We start from the raw sequence: 15,897 nt of genomic DNA on the forward strand, positions 1-15,897 counted from the left end.
GACTGGGAGATTGACATAATAAAGAGCAGGCAGTCAATGAAAGAGTTAAAACTTATTACCGGTCATGCCGGTACATGTATGTGTACCCTGAATGTAATCAAGTACTGCGGTACTTCAGAAGGTTTTGTAATTAAAACAGGTTGGAGACATCATTAATTATTTGTGATATACATGTACATGTACGTTATGTTTAATTTTAAATCAAACCGTCATGAACTGAAGGAAGATCAGTAGGCATACTGGTTGGTCCCTTTTTCAAAACTTTAGAATGTTTTTCGTAATAAACGTTTCAACGTGTAAATGTCACATCCTTAGGAACTAGCAAATTCAAGAAACTACATCATTAAGATCTCTGATCTGATGCCAGACAGCATTTTAACTTAAAACAAATGAACAGGAAGGAAGTAAGAAACAAAAAAAACCTGCGTCAGGGTCGGGAATAGGGGAAAATGACAAATCGTTCAAATAATCGGCAGAGGATGTTGGTCACCGAGGGCCTGAGGAGGGCCTGAGGAACATACATGTAAGGTCTATGGAACAAGTTTGTATAAATGTACCCCATCAAGGGCTTCAAGGCACCCCCTTAATACCAACTTCTTTTGTTCTATATATTGACTTTTAAACTTTTTATGGTAGCACCTCAGCAATTCAAGATCAGAAAAGAATCCCCCGACAAACATTTCTGAAATCAGGAAAATCCGGACAAATATCATCTGAGTCACCCCTGCTGTACAGTGAAAGTCAAGACAAAACTTGCAACAACAGCGTTATTAGTTACAAAGATCTCAACAACAAAAGTTTGGAAATTCTTTTCAAATCAGAAACTCAGATCACACTAACATCCTTGACCTTCACGTGCATTGTATTTTAATATTCCTTTCCTCTCAGCCATTCATCTTCTCTAACCCCAAACTACAAAACTTCCCAAGAAATACATTGTAAATATGTCAGTCATCAATGGCACCGAATCAGCATAAAACTTGGAATGTTCTGGATCATATCAACTGTCAAGCCGAGGGATTTATGGCTATAGGGAGCCCCATGTGAGCCCCTACATTGTACTAACTTTCTTTCTTTCTTTCTTTGAGCACATACCAGGTGGTCTGTGTCTCTGTCAGAACCCAGTTTGTCAATCTTAGGAAATAAAGTTCACGAAAATTATCAGAGATTTGGAAAATGTTTAGGAAATAAGGGATGACAAATTGGTGGCAGCTTTCAAATTGTACATGATCACAGGAGTTGGTCATCTGTGTTTTTTGGGAAGTACACGTGTAAATGTACCAGGAATAATGTATGATAACTTGATCTTTATACCGGTAGATCATAAATTTATTCAACCACCTACTTGTACAGTGGTAAATTCTGGCGCATGGGATCATGGAGGTAGGAAAAGACAGAATGGGATTAACAGAACTGACTAATGTCCGTTAGACTGTTTTCCAGTTGACTTTTGTTCAGCTGTCTAGGATTGCCACTTTAAATTTGTTTCCTCAAAACAGGCAGCAATATATGCAATGCCATACCATTTAGTAAAAACTGAAAGAAAAGATGGAGCGCATGGATAGTTTGAACATTTTGAAGGAAAAAAACATGTAAAATTATTTTAATACTTTTCCCTGTTTCGAGTGAATCCATGTTTATTTGTTGTTTGAACAAGGTTTTTCAAAATACAGCCTGTCATTTCATTTTGCTCTTGAACAATGTTTAGTGCTTGACTCGGTCTAGGATTACTCAACAATATTGTTCAGATGGCCTCTTTTGTCTGTTTAGTTGTAAAGACCCCACGTATATATGTACGTACAATGTACCAGTAGAATGTACATTGTACTAATAGACAAACAATTTTCTTCATTTACAAATGTATAAAAGGGGGATGGGCGACACATGCTGACACAACATGACGATTGTTCACGTGTCCACATTTTACCATAAACTGTTTGTATTTTGGGTTAAAAGTACAAAAAAAAACCACTGGGATTATTTTATTGAATATCCAACATTTTCCATTTCTATGCTTTACTTTCATTTCAATTTTGGTCATTTCATTTTTAGACGGTGAATAAACTATCCAAACTCATTTAGAAATTAATCAATGTACATTGTAATGAGCATTAATTTTGCGGTTTGTGGTTTATTTGGTTTTTCAAACTAATCACAGAGTTATTTGATGTTCAAAAACTACGAGTGTGCACAGAAACATTTATTCATTTACTGCTTGTGTGACATTTACAGAAGTGAAATGTTTACTTTTCAAGTCCTAACAATCCACAATGTGCGGAATAAGGCGCAGTCATCTAAAATAATTCATTTTTTTATTAAAAATAAACTAATTCAAATTTCTAAATCTTCTTTGACAAAATTTAGGACATTAAAATAGATCAAAGAATGAAAAGACTCCAGACTTACCTTGATACCAAGTTCCCGGCACATAAAACAGTGGATTCCCCTCGACACTGACTGACAACGCAACCTCCGTCTGCCCCACCCCTAGATCTGACTCCTCCCCCTGGAAGCTGCAGGGCCAGGACGGAGGGGTGAAGGGATAGGGTGAGAGTTGGGGTGCCACACCACCCAGCAGACAGCCCAGCAATACACCAAGAACGACGACGCAAGACATGCCTGGAAGGTCCATTCAAAAATAGTCCTTACAGTTTTGCCTCAATCATAGACAATTTTTTCCTTAAAAGGATTCCAAGCAGTGTAAAACAGAAGGGAACCAACTTGTATGCAATCTTAAAAAGCTGAATACATGCGTGAGCTTCTTCTAACTTGAAATTCCGTAGCGACAGTCAAAAACTTCCAGTTTATGGTTCAACTGGCGAGCAATTGATTTCACAAACTCTGAGCAAAACAAGTGAAGGACCCCTGACAGGGTCACGTAGGTAATGCGACAGCCTACCTGCGGTGTCTCAGACTAAAGAGGGATTGATAAGGATCCTTTGATGTGTCGACCAGCACCGCCAGCAACCCCGCCAATGCTACACCAATCCCATCAGAGACTCCACTGCCCTGACTTGTAACCCCCCAAGCTCTCTCCACTTCACAACAATACCGTCTTGGTCTGACTGACTGCACACATGATTTACGCATCACTAGAGGCAGCGTAAACACTCGCTCTCCTTTCTGCTGGGGTCTTGCGGCCTCTGGCCCCGCTTTGACACCTTTTGAGCCCGATTTCTGCTGACATGTGGTAAACGGATCAGCTGTGAATTCAAAACCATAAAAAAGAGGGGTTAACTTTTATAACTTAGGGGGTTAACAGTAAACTTTTATAAGTTAGGGAGTTAATGGTAAACTTTTAGGAGGTTAATGGTAAACTTTTTTAAGATACGCGGTTAATGGTAAACTTTTATAAGTTACAAATGCAGGGGGTTAATGGTAAACTTTTATAAGTTAGAGGATTAATGGTAAACTTTTATAAGTTAGGGGTTAACGGTAAGCTTTTATAGACCCATGTAAACTACAGTATATTAAAAAGGGAACAGTTTTGCTGGCATTTGTCGGTGAAAACCCATTCCTGTTATACCAGTACTTAAGGAACAAAGATGCTTGCTCTATGAACATGCCCGAAGTTACTCATCGAAAATTCTACCTAGGATTGTATTTTCATTTCATTCTTATAGAATCGTGACTATTTCTGAACAACACGGATTAAATTTCCAAACTTTGCTAATAACTCATTGTCCATTGATGTGGTCGAAATCTCTCTGTCCTGGGTTTTCTCTGCATAATTGTAAAACCTCGCATATTTCTTGACATCGCCCTTGAAGGTTCCTTAACGCCACATCAGATTAACACTTCAACTCTTAAATCCCTACTCCAACCTTTTTATTGTATACCGAAGAAAAATACTTTCAATCCATGCCTTTAAGGGATATACTTTGAGCAATTACTGGCATTAGGAGTCCTTGGTGCTGATTAAAATAACAGTAACAGGCAATTAGGGTGAAATGGACCAAGTAATGAAAACATGCATAGAAAAAATGCTGTAATCCTACAAAGGCTAAAAAATTGACACCCCTGTTTTCAAATTGTTTATTTGGATTTTACATAGTTTCAATCCAATATAAATCAATGAGCTTTAAACCATACATGTGGTTTGCATTTAGAAGACATTTTTTAACAGGTTACATTTGTACTCTGATGTTGGTCAAATACAATGTAGCTTCATTTTATGGTTTTAAGTTGTATATTATTTATTAATGCACAATGTAATTAATTTTTTTTTGTGGGGGAAAGTTGGGTTATTTTTGTCATAAAAATCAATCAAGACTGCTTCCTGAAAGCCACATTATCATTTTACTGGTAGCATGGGTAGTGTGCAGAACAGGCATTGTTGGTGACAAACTCTAGACTTTAGTTTTGTAACTCTTGTTACAATCACATTCACGTCTTACCAAGGACGACAGCCCCCTTGGGTTATGGGGATTACACGAATACACGCAGTGCGACTCATTATTGATTATGGAGCAATGAAAGTGTCTGGCCTTCCTTCTTTCTGTTTTTTTTTTTGTACCTGGAGGCAGGACAATCTTGTCTAAGGCGTTGATGTAATTGACAAGTTCTGAGCGACAAATGATTGCTCCCTGCTGATTTACCCTACAACTCTCCTCCAGGGACAAAGTAAAGAATTAAAACTGACTAAATTAATGTGTTTCCCCCCTCACTGCAAGAATGACACATACAGTAAATTGTGCTGACAAACAAATACATCCACCCTTTCAGAGTGCCATTACAGTAAATTTACTTTCCCAATGTGCTAATCAAAGGGCGCCCTCACAGACACAGCCTTTTCAAGTTATTTCCTGTGCTTTATCATTATCTTTGTGTTGTGAAACTCAGTAAGACTGTAAATTCTATCTCTTCGTCTTCACAGGTACCGACAGATTTGATTCTCTTTTAATAACTTCATTTTATTGCAGATGTACCTTACTCTAAAGTAAATCTACATGTAGCTTTAGAGTAACTCCAGCTCCAATGCTTATCGCATTAGAGCTGGAGCTACAACTACAATGTACGTTACAAAAACTTGATCATAAGAGTCACGAAAAACATGCTCTGTTGAACCCAGATTCCATAATTCATGCCTCACAACCATGCAACAGTCATTCATGAAGCTAATAATCGACTTCAAATGGAACAAGAAGGACTAAAATGTTGAATTTGTGGATGATTTTGGTGGCGCTTCTCCAGAAAACGTCATTGCCTCGGCTTTCGTGCATGTCTTCTGTACGTATTATGTATACCCATGAAGCATTGCGTGATCACAATAGATTTACCAAATCTACATGTATCGCTCCACCCACTAGTCATCTGATGTTCCTTCATTTACTTACTTTTACCAGGATTCCATCACCATTTCATCCCACCAGCCTTATCCACTACACTAATACCAGAACGATCATTGCCAGCCAGTACTTGGGACCATAAAGTACATGTATAAGGCTTAGGCCTACCTAATGAATATTAACTAAATCTTCATGAAAAATTAAATATTCACGTGCGATGACGTATTGCACTATCATTGGGTACCATGGGTATAGTGCGTTGTCGATGTCACGTCACGCGCACCGCATACATCCATAACCAATGCTTGAGACTGGCCGCCACTTGAGACTGTCTGCTGCTGCTGCATGCCACCGCCGAGCTGCATGTGTGTATCCAAAGTGTGCTCTTAAGGCAAAATAAGTTTCATCTCAATGAAGGTCAGTCACTGCAAAAATGCTGACTTGAATTTAAGATTGAGAAACATTTTTAATTTTGATAGGAAATACTTGAAAAATGTAATTTAACACGCGTTGCTGTGTATCATCAGACCCCCTAAAGCTATGTGGTCCTTTTTCTACGCACTCACCTTCAATTTGTATGTGATAGCGCACGCGTGTTGCAAGCGTTACCTGCGCAGATTATGGCGCTTCCAACATGTCCAAATCATCATGCGTTCTTTGCAAAATGCGCCAGCGTCTAGCAATGCATGTTACGTTATTTTTCGGTAAACACACCGCCCGCGGGCATATTTGCTGTTCCTAAACCCAGCGCAGGTACAATTCTGGACACAAGGAATATGTAAGCGAAATTTCAGCTTCCTCCGTCAGGTAAAAATATGCAAAAAAAATTCGCTATGGCAGGAGAGATTCAATCATACCCCGGACTCCGTTGCGTGACAACGGAGTCCAACCTGCAGCTACTAGACTAGCAGGCTAGTGCTGGTTGCGCTAGTACAAATGTGTCAAGAAATATCAGAATGTCACTTTTGAGTGTCATTTAGTCAGCTGTAGGATAACCTTACAAAGGAAATTATCTTATTTTACCAAAGAAATACAATAAATGAAATCAAACTTACGTCAAATCTTCATTTCCAGAAATGTTCAATTTAAATACCCGCCACTGCCAAAGTCAGACCAAGTTGTGGACTGAAAAATCACGCCCTCTTTCGGTGAGAAGGCAAAATGTGTAGTACTGTTCAGAGAGGGCGCTGTGGCCAATCAGTCCAAAGTTTTTTGTTTTTGTGAAACACAGTTGGGGGGGGGGGGGGCGTAGGGGGAGGGGCTGCCTATAAAGCTTTTAACGAATGTAAACTGGTTGAGTATATGTATGTATAAAAAGGGAGGCATTTCTACAGGGGCGGATGTTAATTATACTGTTGCAGCGCTAGCGAAGGGTTATTTCGAGGAAGGGTCTCCGTCCTTTTTCAGAGTTAATCGCATTTTGCAGGCCATCGTGTCAGTGTCCGTTATGTGTTCCCAACAGTTTAATCTCCGGATTTCATCTCAACGCTGGTGTGATTTTAATATAACATATAATAACAACCCATCTTGAACAAGGGGAAAATTTCGTTTTTCAGAACCCCAAAATAGTAAGGGATGCCACAGAGATACTCAAAATATTACCTATTCCCCCTTCAAAAATGATTTTTCATACAAATCCAAAATCTAACAAAATACCCATAAATATTTAGAAAATGTAAATAATAAAAGATCAGTTTTCCCTCTCAAATTATAACACGCGATTAATGAATAGCATTTAATGGTAAAATTACTGGATTTTTTGTTACAAAAAAAGATATTGGGAAAAAATAGTTTGTCTTGTTCTACATTTAGATTTATTGTTTTTACTCGTGGACTGGCATTGCTAAGTTTAAACAAGACCATGCTATACCCTCATCCAAACCACGCCCAGACCATGCTATACCCTCATCCAAACCACGCCCAAATCATGCTATACCCTCATCCAAACCACGCCCAAACCATGCTCTACGTACCCAATCCACGCCGAAACTACGCCGAAATTCCCCGCCCACCTCTTCTCTACAAACAAGAAAGGACAATGGGTTAAGATCACTTTGAAAACGGGGCCAATTGATTTACAATCATCTTCGACTGCAGTTTATTGCTTCGCGGACCATAAATCTCTCCAAATTTGACAGAAAACGGAAATTAATTCAATTGATATACCCGTAACCGCAAGTCTATGAAAGCCTGAATTAACACATTGAGTGGTCGACCTTTTCAGCCAATTTGAATTTTTTTTTTCTTTTAAAGCAAACCATGAGTGAGAGGCCAAATTCCCTTCCGAACATTTCGTCCAAAGGTCGGGATGGAAGCTATATGTATTGTCGTCTCTATACAATGCGAAACATTATCCTTGATCTAAGCATTTCTCAGCAATTAAAGCCGACTGATAGATGTCTTGCAACACGACACCGTCGGTTGTCAACAGGTTAAACAAAGCGACCAGGCATCCACAAAATGCACAACACGAGCAACAACACAAAACAGGCAATCACACTCAAAGGAACAATGTCACTTATTATCGTTATTATCCCAGACTTGAGATAGTGCACACGAAAATATGAACAATTCATATGAACCTTGCTTAAGTATTTTGACAAATCTTAAATTTAATATGTTATGGGCTTAATGTACACTGTCTCCATAAATCACTATTCTGTAAACATTTTTTTTCAAAAGGGCTCATGAAATGGAGGGTTTTTTTTTAATGCAATCCGTGAAATATACCTTTGTGTTCCATTTAACTTATTTTGCCATATTAATATATAAGGGCGTTTCTATATTCGTGAGCAAAACTGTGATGTCATTCCAGGCAAAAACTCCAGTTTCACGAACTGCTTCAGCATAAAAAGTCATCAGAATTTAAGGGTTTGCTGGGGGTGATGTTTCTGCTTTATGGTTTATTGATGTTTCTGTACATGACAGTACGACAGTGAAAAAAGGTTAGGCACAAATGTTTTCAATAAGCAGATTTGGGTTTACAATTTTAAGAGAAAAAAACAATTTGAAGAGTGGTCCTAAAGAGACACCACAGTAACAGTGCCCTCAGTTGTGCGGCAAAAAACATGAAACATTCAAAATATTTAAAGGTGCACTTTGCACCCACATTGTCACCCACAATATGGGTGTCCCCCCCCCCCCCAAGGAAAAGCGGTACTTTTTGTCAATTGGCAATAACCACGAAATAAACTTGTCAAATAATATGTATCAAGATATAAATTTTTCATGGAAATTGTGAAAAAGAGGGTGGCTTCAGGGTTGGGGTATTTTTTTTGGGGGGGGGGGACACCGGTAGGTTTTATATATTTCAGAGGAATGAATATTTGCAAATAATTATGCTCCAGTGTAAAATTAATTTCATTGATCCAATTATAAATACAGAAAAATTACACGTTTTAATAATACACCTATTTATCTCATCTTTGTGCTAACAATGTTCGCCAGAGCAGGTTTCTAATACGTCGTTATAATGCGTAGTGTACGTACGGTCCATGCAGATTCCGAATTGTGCACGACTGCAAATAAACAGGCTCCACTTGTGTACCACTGTTTTCTACTTGACATAGACGTATAGGCCTAGTCTAATTTAGCAAATGTTCAGTTATTTTATCAGATGCTGGTCAAACACAGCAAGTACTTTCCTGACGCATTGATAACATGGTAACAAAAACACTTATCCAGGTTCTGAGTAGTGAGTATGTGTATGTTTCCTTTTAATTTTTGATGACATTTTTTGTTGTATATATTTTGAAAGCGGGATCATGATGGAGTGCTGCTACCACAGTATGAAATGCTGGCGCTTTCAAAGCTAAAAGAAAATGGATAAATGTCTCGCCACTGCCCACACCAACATTTTCCGTAATACACCTTCTGTCTCTCCTGAGATTTGCTTCAACTGCTCATACTGCATTTGTTTTCGTGCACAAGCGTTATTCCTACAACTACGTTTTGTCTACATTATTTTGTACCATTACCAAGGTGACAGCAAGCTGAGCACTCATCGCAACATATTAATGTTGAGAATGTTATTAATGACATGTGTTGTCAAGCTTATACATGGTATAGCTCTTATATGCACTAATGTCATCCCAACACACGTGGGAATACAACCACTGTAATACGATAATGATAAGCATACATTCTAATTATCATGGATCCTGCGCACCTAATGCATTTTTGTTACCTATGACCAGAGTTGTAACGAGTCACTGATTTTTGTGACTCGAGTCGAGTCGAGTCGAGTCATTAGGTCAAGACGATCGAGTCAAGTCGAGTTGAGTCACAGTGTGTAGTCAGTCGAGTCGAGTGAAATATTTTAGTTCGAGTCAATTCGAGTCATGAATATTTGAACATTATATAACACATAAAGACAAGAGAGAAAGTTATTTGTGTCACTAACTAAAACTGTATACTAATAATTATAACTACGGTGGCCCACAACTGTCACGGCAAAAGCAAAAGCGCCACGGCAAGCGCAAAAGCGCCGCGGCAAGCGCAACAGCGCCGCGGCAAGCGCAACAGCGCCGCGGCAAGCGCAAAAGCGCCACGGCAAAAGAAAAAGCGCCGCGGCAAAACAAAAAGCGCCGCGGCAAAACAAAAAGCGCCACGGCAAAACAAAAAGCGCCACGGCAAAACAAAAAGCGCCACGGCAAAACAAAAAGCGCCGCGGCAAGCGCAAAAGCGCCACGGCAAGCGCAAAAGCGCCACGGCAAGCGCAAAAGCGCCACGGCGAAAGCAAAAGCGCCACGGCGAAGGCAAAAGTGCCACGGGTTTATTGGGAAGGGGCGTAATCATACATGCCGCTACTACATCAAAAAATAAAATGGGAAGGAGAATGGCCGCCACCAGGAATTCTTATTAAGCACAGAATTTAATTCTTTGAGAAGTGATTTTATGGCTGAGAAAATAGCAAGGCCAAGGAAAACCGGTCAGGAAATAAATCGTCGATATTAATTTGTTGTAGGATAATTATTATTCCAAGAGAGTTGCTGCCGTGAATCAGAGTTTATCAAGGAGTGGGACTCGCTATCGGCACCATCAGGGCCGTTCCTCATTTCTTTACATTTCGTGGGATGCAAACAATTACAAGGACGGGAGGCTCTGTGAGCTGATGCATTTTTGAAAACATTTTTTTCCCCTTCCGACTAGCATGCAGAGAAGAGTTCCGTTAATTTGAGCCTTTTTTCACAGGTGTGTATACCAGTGTAGGCACGAAAGTGAGCTGCCCAGAGTGTATGAGTTAATTTTTTTTTCTTTTTCAGTATATCATACACATCTATAGGAAGTCGATTAAGGCTCTCCTGCAGGGCTGCGGCAGTGGGTGGGTAAGGCTTGTCAACACGTAACTCGCCCGCGGGCCCATTAGGTTAGAAATTCCCAGAGAGCGGGAATTTCAAAACTCTTCGCTGAACGTTGCTTGCACTGACCGGTTTTCCTTGCTATTTTCTCAGCCATAAAATCACTTCTCAATTCATGGTGGCGGCCATACTCCTTTCCATTTAATTTTAGATGTAGTGGCGGCATGTATGATTACGCCCCTTCCCAATAAACACGACTGAGTTGAAGATAACTCACAAATCGAGAAATGGATCGTTCTATTAGACAGTTGCAACGCTTTCGACAGAGGAGGTTAGGTCGTGGATTTCATGTAAGGAACGTAACACAGGCGAAGACTTTGGATATAGAATAAGAAAGAAAGAAATTAACTTAAAAAAAGGGGGGGGGGGTAAGGGAGAGACACTAAACAAAGGAGAAGTGTTATCGTTGAGATGCACAGTTCTAAGCTCTTCTATTCAATTTCTCATTCAATTTACACCACTATGACTTCGCGCCTCTTTTTCTTTTCTTTTTTTCTCTCAGTTTTTTCCCCTTCCTTTTTTGTGTGCTATTCCAGGGGGGGGGGGGGGGGGGGGAGCGCCCCCTTGCCCCCCTCGCGACGCCCATGGGTGAACTAAGTCTCAAATTAACGGAACTCTTCTCTGCATGCTAGTCGGAAGGAAAAAAACTCTTCAAAAAAATGCATCAGCTCACAGAGCCTCCCGTCCTCGTAATTGTTTGCATCCCAAGAAATGTAAAGAAATGAGGAACGGCCCTGATGGTGCCGATAGCGAGTCCCACTCCTTGATAAACTCTGATTCACGGCAGCAACTCTCTTGGAATAATAATTATCCTACAACAAATTAATATCGACGATTTATTTCCTGACCGGTTTTCCTTGGCCTTGCTATTTTCTCAGCCATAAAATCACTTCTCAAAGAATTAAATTCTGTGCTTAATAAGAATTCCTGGTGGCGGCCATTCTCCTTCCCATTTTATTTTTTGATGTAGTAGCGGCATGTATGATTACGCCCCTTCCCAATAAACCCGTGGCACTTTTGCCTTCGCCGTGGCGCTTTTGCTTTCGCCGTGGCGCTTTTGCGCTTGCCGTGGCGCTTTTGCGCTTGCCGTGGCGCTTTTGCGCTTGCCGTGGCGCTTTTGCGCTTGCCGCGGCGCTTTTTGTTTTGCCGTGGCGCTTTTTGTTTTGCCGTGGCGCTTTTTGTTTTGCCGCGGCGCTTTTTGTTTTGCCGCGGCGCTTTTTCTTTTGCCGTGGCGCTTTTGCGCTTGCCGTGGCGCTGTTGCGCTTGCCGCGGCGCTGTTGCGCTTGCCGCGGCGCTATTGCGCTTGCCGTGGCGCTTTTGCTTTTGCCGTGACAGTTGTGGGCCACCGTATATAACAGTTAACAAGAAGTGAAACTTCGAATTCATATAGATGTATCTGTTGTGGCGTCCGGTCGATCTACAATTTTGTTTCTGCTGATCGCTGACAACGTCAAAACCAAATTGCTTTATACATTGTAAATACAAAACTGTTTCTGATTACTTAAAAGTGGGCATGTATCTATTTAATTTTTAAAAGCAGAGCATAAATTTAGCCGGCGTTTGAATCCAAGAGCTTAATAGAAATAACCCAAAGTCAATGATGAAACCACGAATTGTCGAACGGTTTTTAAAGTCCGGTTCCGGAATAAAATTGTGTACGCGTTCCAGCACCTTGAGGTTTGAGTCTGTGACACGTCGTAAGTTAAACTTTGTACTTGACAAGCGGCCGCTGTACCGTACTGTAGTGACATGAACATACTTGAGTCGGACTCGAGTCGAGTCCTTACAACTCTGCCTATGAGTCCCATACATTTTGGCCAAAATGCAAATAGAGAAATAGCGTACAGACAAAGATCGTCCGCACACTCGAATTCAATCCGATTTTCAAACAATCTATCTGTTAGCTGCTTTCAATCGCTTCAAAGCACACTCATGTTTATATTTTGTGTTAAAAGGTTTCTCTCCAGGGAGTGGTCTTCTGTGCTAACGAACTTGTGTATATAATTTACAAAATGTTCATCTGCCATACTATAAAGGCAATTTTATTCAACATAATCTGAGTTGCTGGAGAACCTCTGTGCTGTCTTTTCGGAACCTCCTGTTAGCAAGTCCGTAGATAAGCGGATTGACAGCATTGTTCACGTATACCAAGTAGGCGCACTTCTCCACCACAAACGCTCCAAGAGGGGAAAGCTGATTTCCTAGCAGGGAAGCAAGTAACGATGCCACGTAGATCCAATATGGCACCCATGACAGCAGAAACACCACACTGGTCACCAGTAACATGCGGGTGGTTTTACGCTGCAGGATCGACAACGGCATGTTGGGGTTTTGATGCCCGCGCTTGGCGTTCTCGCATCTGGAGGGCGCCATAGGGTTAGACATTGGCCGGGCGATTGTTTTGATTGGCTCAGACCATCCGCCGTTTGAACCTTCCATGCGCACGCCATTGTATGGGCTGGATGAGGGGCCTGGTGCGGTGGCGTGTGTTGACATATCCCTGTATGGTTGCCGTTCAACGGCGTCAGGTTTTGACGATCCGGGTGATGTCCCTGACGCGCCAGTTGCTCCACAAGATTTTGGAATCACTGATGACATCTTCGTTTGCGTCAAACGAATGCCCTGTCCGGTAGGCTCCTCTCGTGTCGCTCCGACTCCAACCTTGACATGATGCCGGATGGTTTGGTACACCTTTCCGTAACAGACGACTATCATGACGGCTGCGATGAGGTAACCAATAATCTGCAATAACAACATGATTGATGGGATTATATTGAGCCCAGGACGGATGAGTACGGCAAAATACATACACAAGCCGGTCAGGGTGTAAATGATCACGACTACAACCACGATTATGGCCCGTCGAGTGGTGAAAAGGCGACTATTGGACCTGCACACGCAGTCATAGCGATCAAAAGCAATCAGAGAAGTCACATTGACAGATACAGTAACGGCACACATTAGGAAATATCTGAGGATAGCTAGTGGTGCCGGGGCCTCTCCAATTCCGAACACACAGTTCGTGATGATTGCATGAACGAGAAGCACACAAGAGAAAAGATCCGCCCAGGCTAATGCCATGATCAGGATATTGGTGCTGGTCTTACGAGGCTTGCTCCAATACACACGGAGGATGAGGCAGTTACCAGGGATACCAAGCAACATGACCAGCAAGCAGAAGGCGATATGGAGGCCATCACCGACAGTGTTACATGGAGAACTCTGAGTGTCGTTCCCATGACAAAACGAGCAGTTTGAGAGCGGTGGAGCTGACATTTTCTCCTTGCTTGAAAGGGACGACCGTGCCTTTGAAATAATGTTACGGACTGGGTAAACGCTCACAAGTTCCGCACCTCATACGGATTTGGCAGTTGTGTTTAACAAAGCTGTCGTTAATGAACTAGAATGAGCAAACGCATCTGCCTCATCATCTTTAACTGGGCGTTTCCTTAATATAAGCGCTTGCAGTGCCTGACAGATTATGTTCTTCGATTACTGAGGCAAGGCGCGGATGAACCAAACTTGAACACGCATGCATGCCCGGTATCGCGCATCGTGGATAGCACACGACACATCTAGTGATCCAGCTTTTGCGTCACGACCGACATCCAATCATCAAACGTTTCAGTTCACTTGGGTCATAATTGAATAAGAGCTTGCTGTCACTCAGAAATTAGTGAGTTGTAGTGCTGATGAGAAAAGAGGTTTCGGTTGGGTGCCGGTTTGTTTTCGCCAAGGTGCTTATAGTTTCCTTCAACCAGATCCTTGTGCGCAGTCTTGATGAGTGTAACAATAAACCTCGCCTGCGTACACGCAAAAAAAGATATCGGACAAGGAATATATTTTGCTAAAAATTGACCTGCGCAACAAGGATCAAAGTTAATAAGTAATGTTAACAAAAAGCAATGTAAACAAGAAATCTCGAATTTTAACAGGTGGATAATGCAGTTTTGTATAAGGTTCAGACATACATTTTGAAACAGTTGTGACCATCATCATACAAACCGTCATGACAGTTGATGCGTGGTTGGGTCTCAACCTTCGAGACGTGATTGGAAGGATTGGTCACATAATTATGTTGAAACGGAGAAACATCGGAAGCTGTATATTAACGTGCTCTATCAGTGCCACTACAGTGGTGCTGATGCCTCGACTAAAAGCAAGCAATAATGAAAGAAAGCTGCTCTTAATGCAACAGTGTATAATGTATGTGACTTTTTGCTGGTGTTTGTTTTCTGACGGCACGTTGTTGAAATGCTAGGAGTGCTCCGATATATTTGATCAAGTGAACAGCAATCGGTCGTTGATGCTGAGCTTGGAGCTCAAAGCATGCTCTTAACATCTGACATCTGTTTTATCTCGACAGCTGCACTGTTAAAAAAATATTTTGATCTTCAGCGGTGTGCGTTGAGGTATATAAATGCCGGCAACCTTCATCTGTAATGTTCTCTAACGTAACAACTTCAATGTAAAAATTCAAAGCGAATTTGTTCCTTCAAAGACCATTTACAATAATCTGTGTACATACACACATCCCTTGTAATACCTAAGACAGTTTACCCATTCCTCTCCGGTTCGTTGGTGTGACGTCATCTCAATTCAACCATGCGTACTTCACACGGTGTAGCATTGCACGATTAGAACCGGAAGTAAATCAGCTTGAGTGTTTATCCAATGGTCGCTAGTGATCAGTGGTGCGCGCGCGTGTATGACGTTTTTACTAACGAACCGGATTGGTCGAGAGCCCGTCACAAGTTTTAAACGGTTGATAAAGACATGCCTGGCTGGTCTTAAACACTTTTCCAGTCTCACATGAAATTCGGAGTCGTGTGAAATCCGGTGCCAGCACCGTTCTATTGGTTGAACGTTCACAATCTTCACGTAGGCATGCGCAATACTACCAGTGAGTCATTATTTTTTATAGCCTAAATTCACACTACACCGGTACATCTGCATTGTGCGACGCATCACGCAGTACGCGTAAACTGCGTAAACTTTGCAGTTGCAGCTGAACTACAACAACTATACTTTGGAAAGAAATCTGTTTTGAAAGATAACATTACTTTAAGGGTAAATTTTACATTTGCACTTTGGGACGAAGGGAAACTGTTCACTCACAACACTGAAGGACCAGGAGCAGTATGGATTCCATTGCAGTTGGGGATGCACAAATGTTACATTACGTTCATCAATCAGTCTGTTAGGTAGCAACTTTTCATGACTGAATTGCAGTTAAAAATTGCTATGTT

General features: G+C 41.3%; 2 protein-coding genes across 2 annotated transcripts in view; both read right to left on the reverse strand.

Annotated features, from left to right (window-relative positions):
- Nucleotides 1–6,437, reverse strand: part of LOC119732036 (reelin-like) — a 53,793-nt gene extending 47,356 nt beyond the window's left edge. Inside the window, exons 1-2 of the mRNA XM_038205404.1 lie at nucleotides 6,344–6,437; nucleotides 2,407–3,203 (exon numbers count right to left, since the gene is read on the reverse strand). Coding sequence (XP_038061332.1) covers nucleotides 2,407–2,632 — 226 coding nt within the window. The 5' untranslated portion in view covers nucleotides 2,633–3,203; nucleotides 6,344–6,437. The remainder of the gene's footprint in view (nucleotides 1–2,406; nucleotides 3,204–6,343) is intronic.
- A 6,257-nt stretch (nucleotides 6,438–12,694) lies between these two features.
- Nucleotides 12,695–13,924, reverse strand: LOC119731857 (D(2) dopamine receptor-like). The gene has a single exon (XM_038205142.1). It carries the CDS (start codon nucleotides 13,922–13,924, stop codon nucleotides 12,695–12,697), a length of 1,230 nt encoding a protein of 409 aa, XP_038061070.1.
- Nucleotides 13,925–15,897: the final 1,973 nt, after the last annotated feature.

The sequence above is a fragment of the Patiria miniata genome, unplaced genomic scaffold (assembly GCF_015706575.1).
Source record: "Patiria miniata isolate m_02_andy unplaced genomic scaffold, ASM1570657v1 HiC_scaffold_24, whole genome shotgun sequence".
In the NCBI taxonomy this organism is placed as follows: Eukaryota; Metazoa; Echinodermata; class Asteroidea; order Valvatida; family Asterinidae; genus Patiria; species Patiria miniata.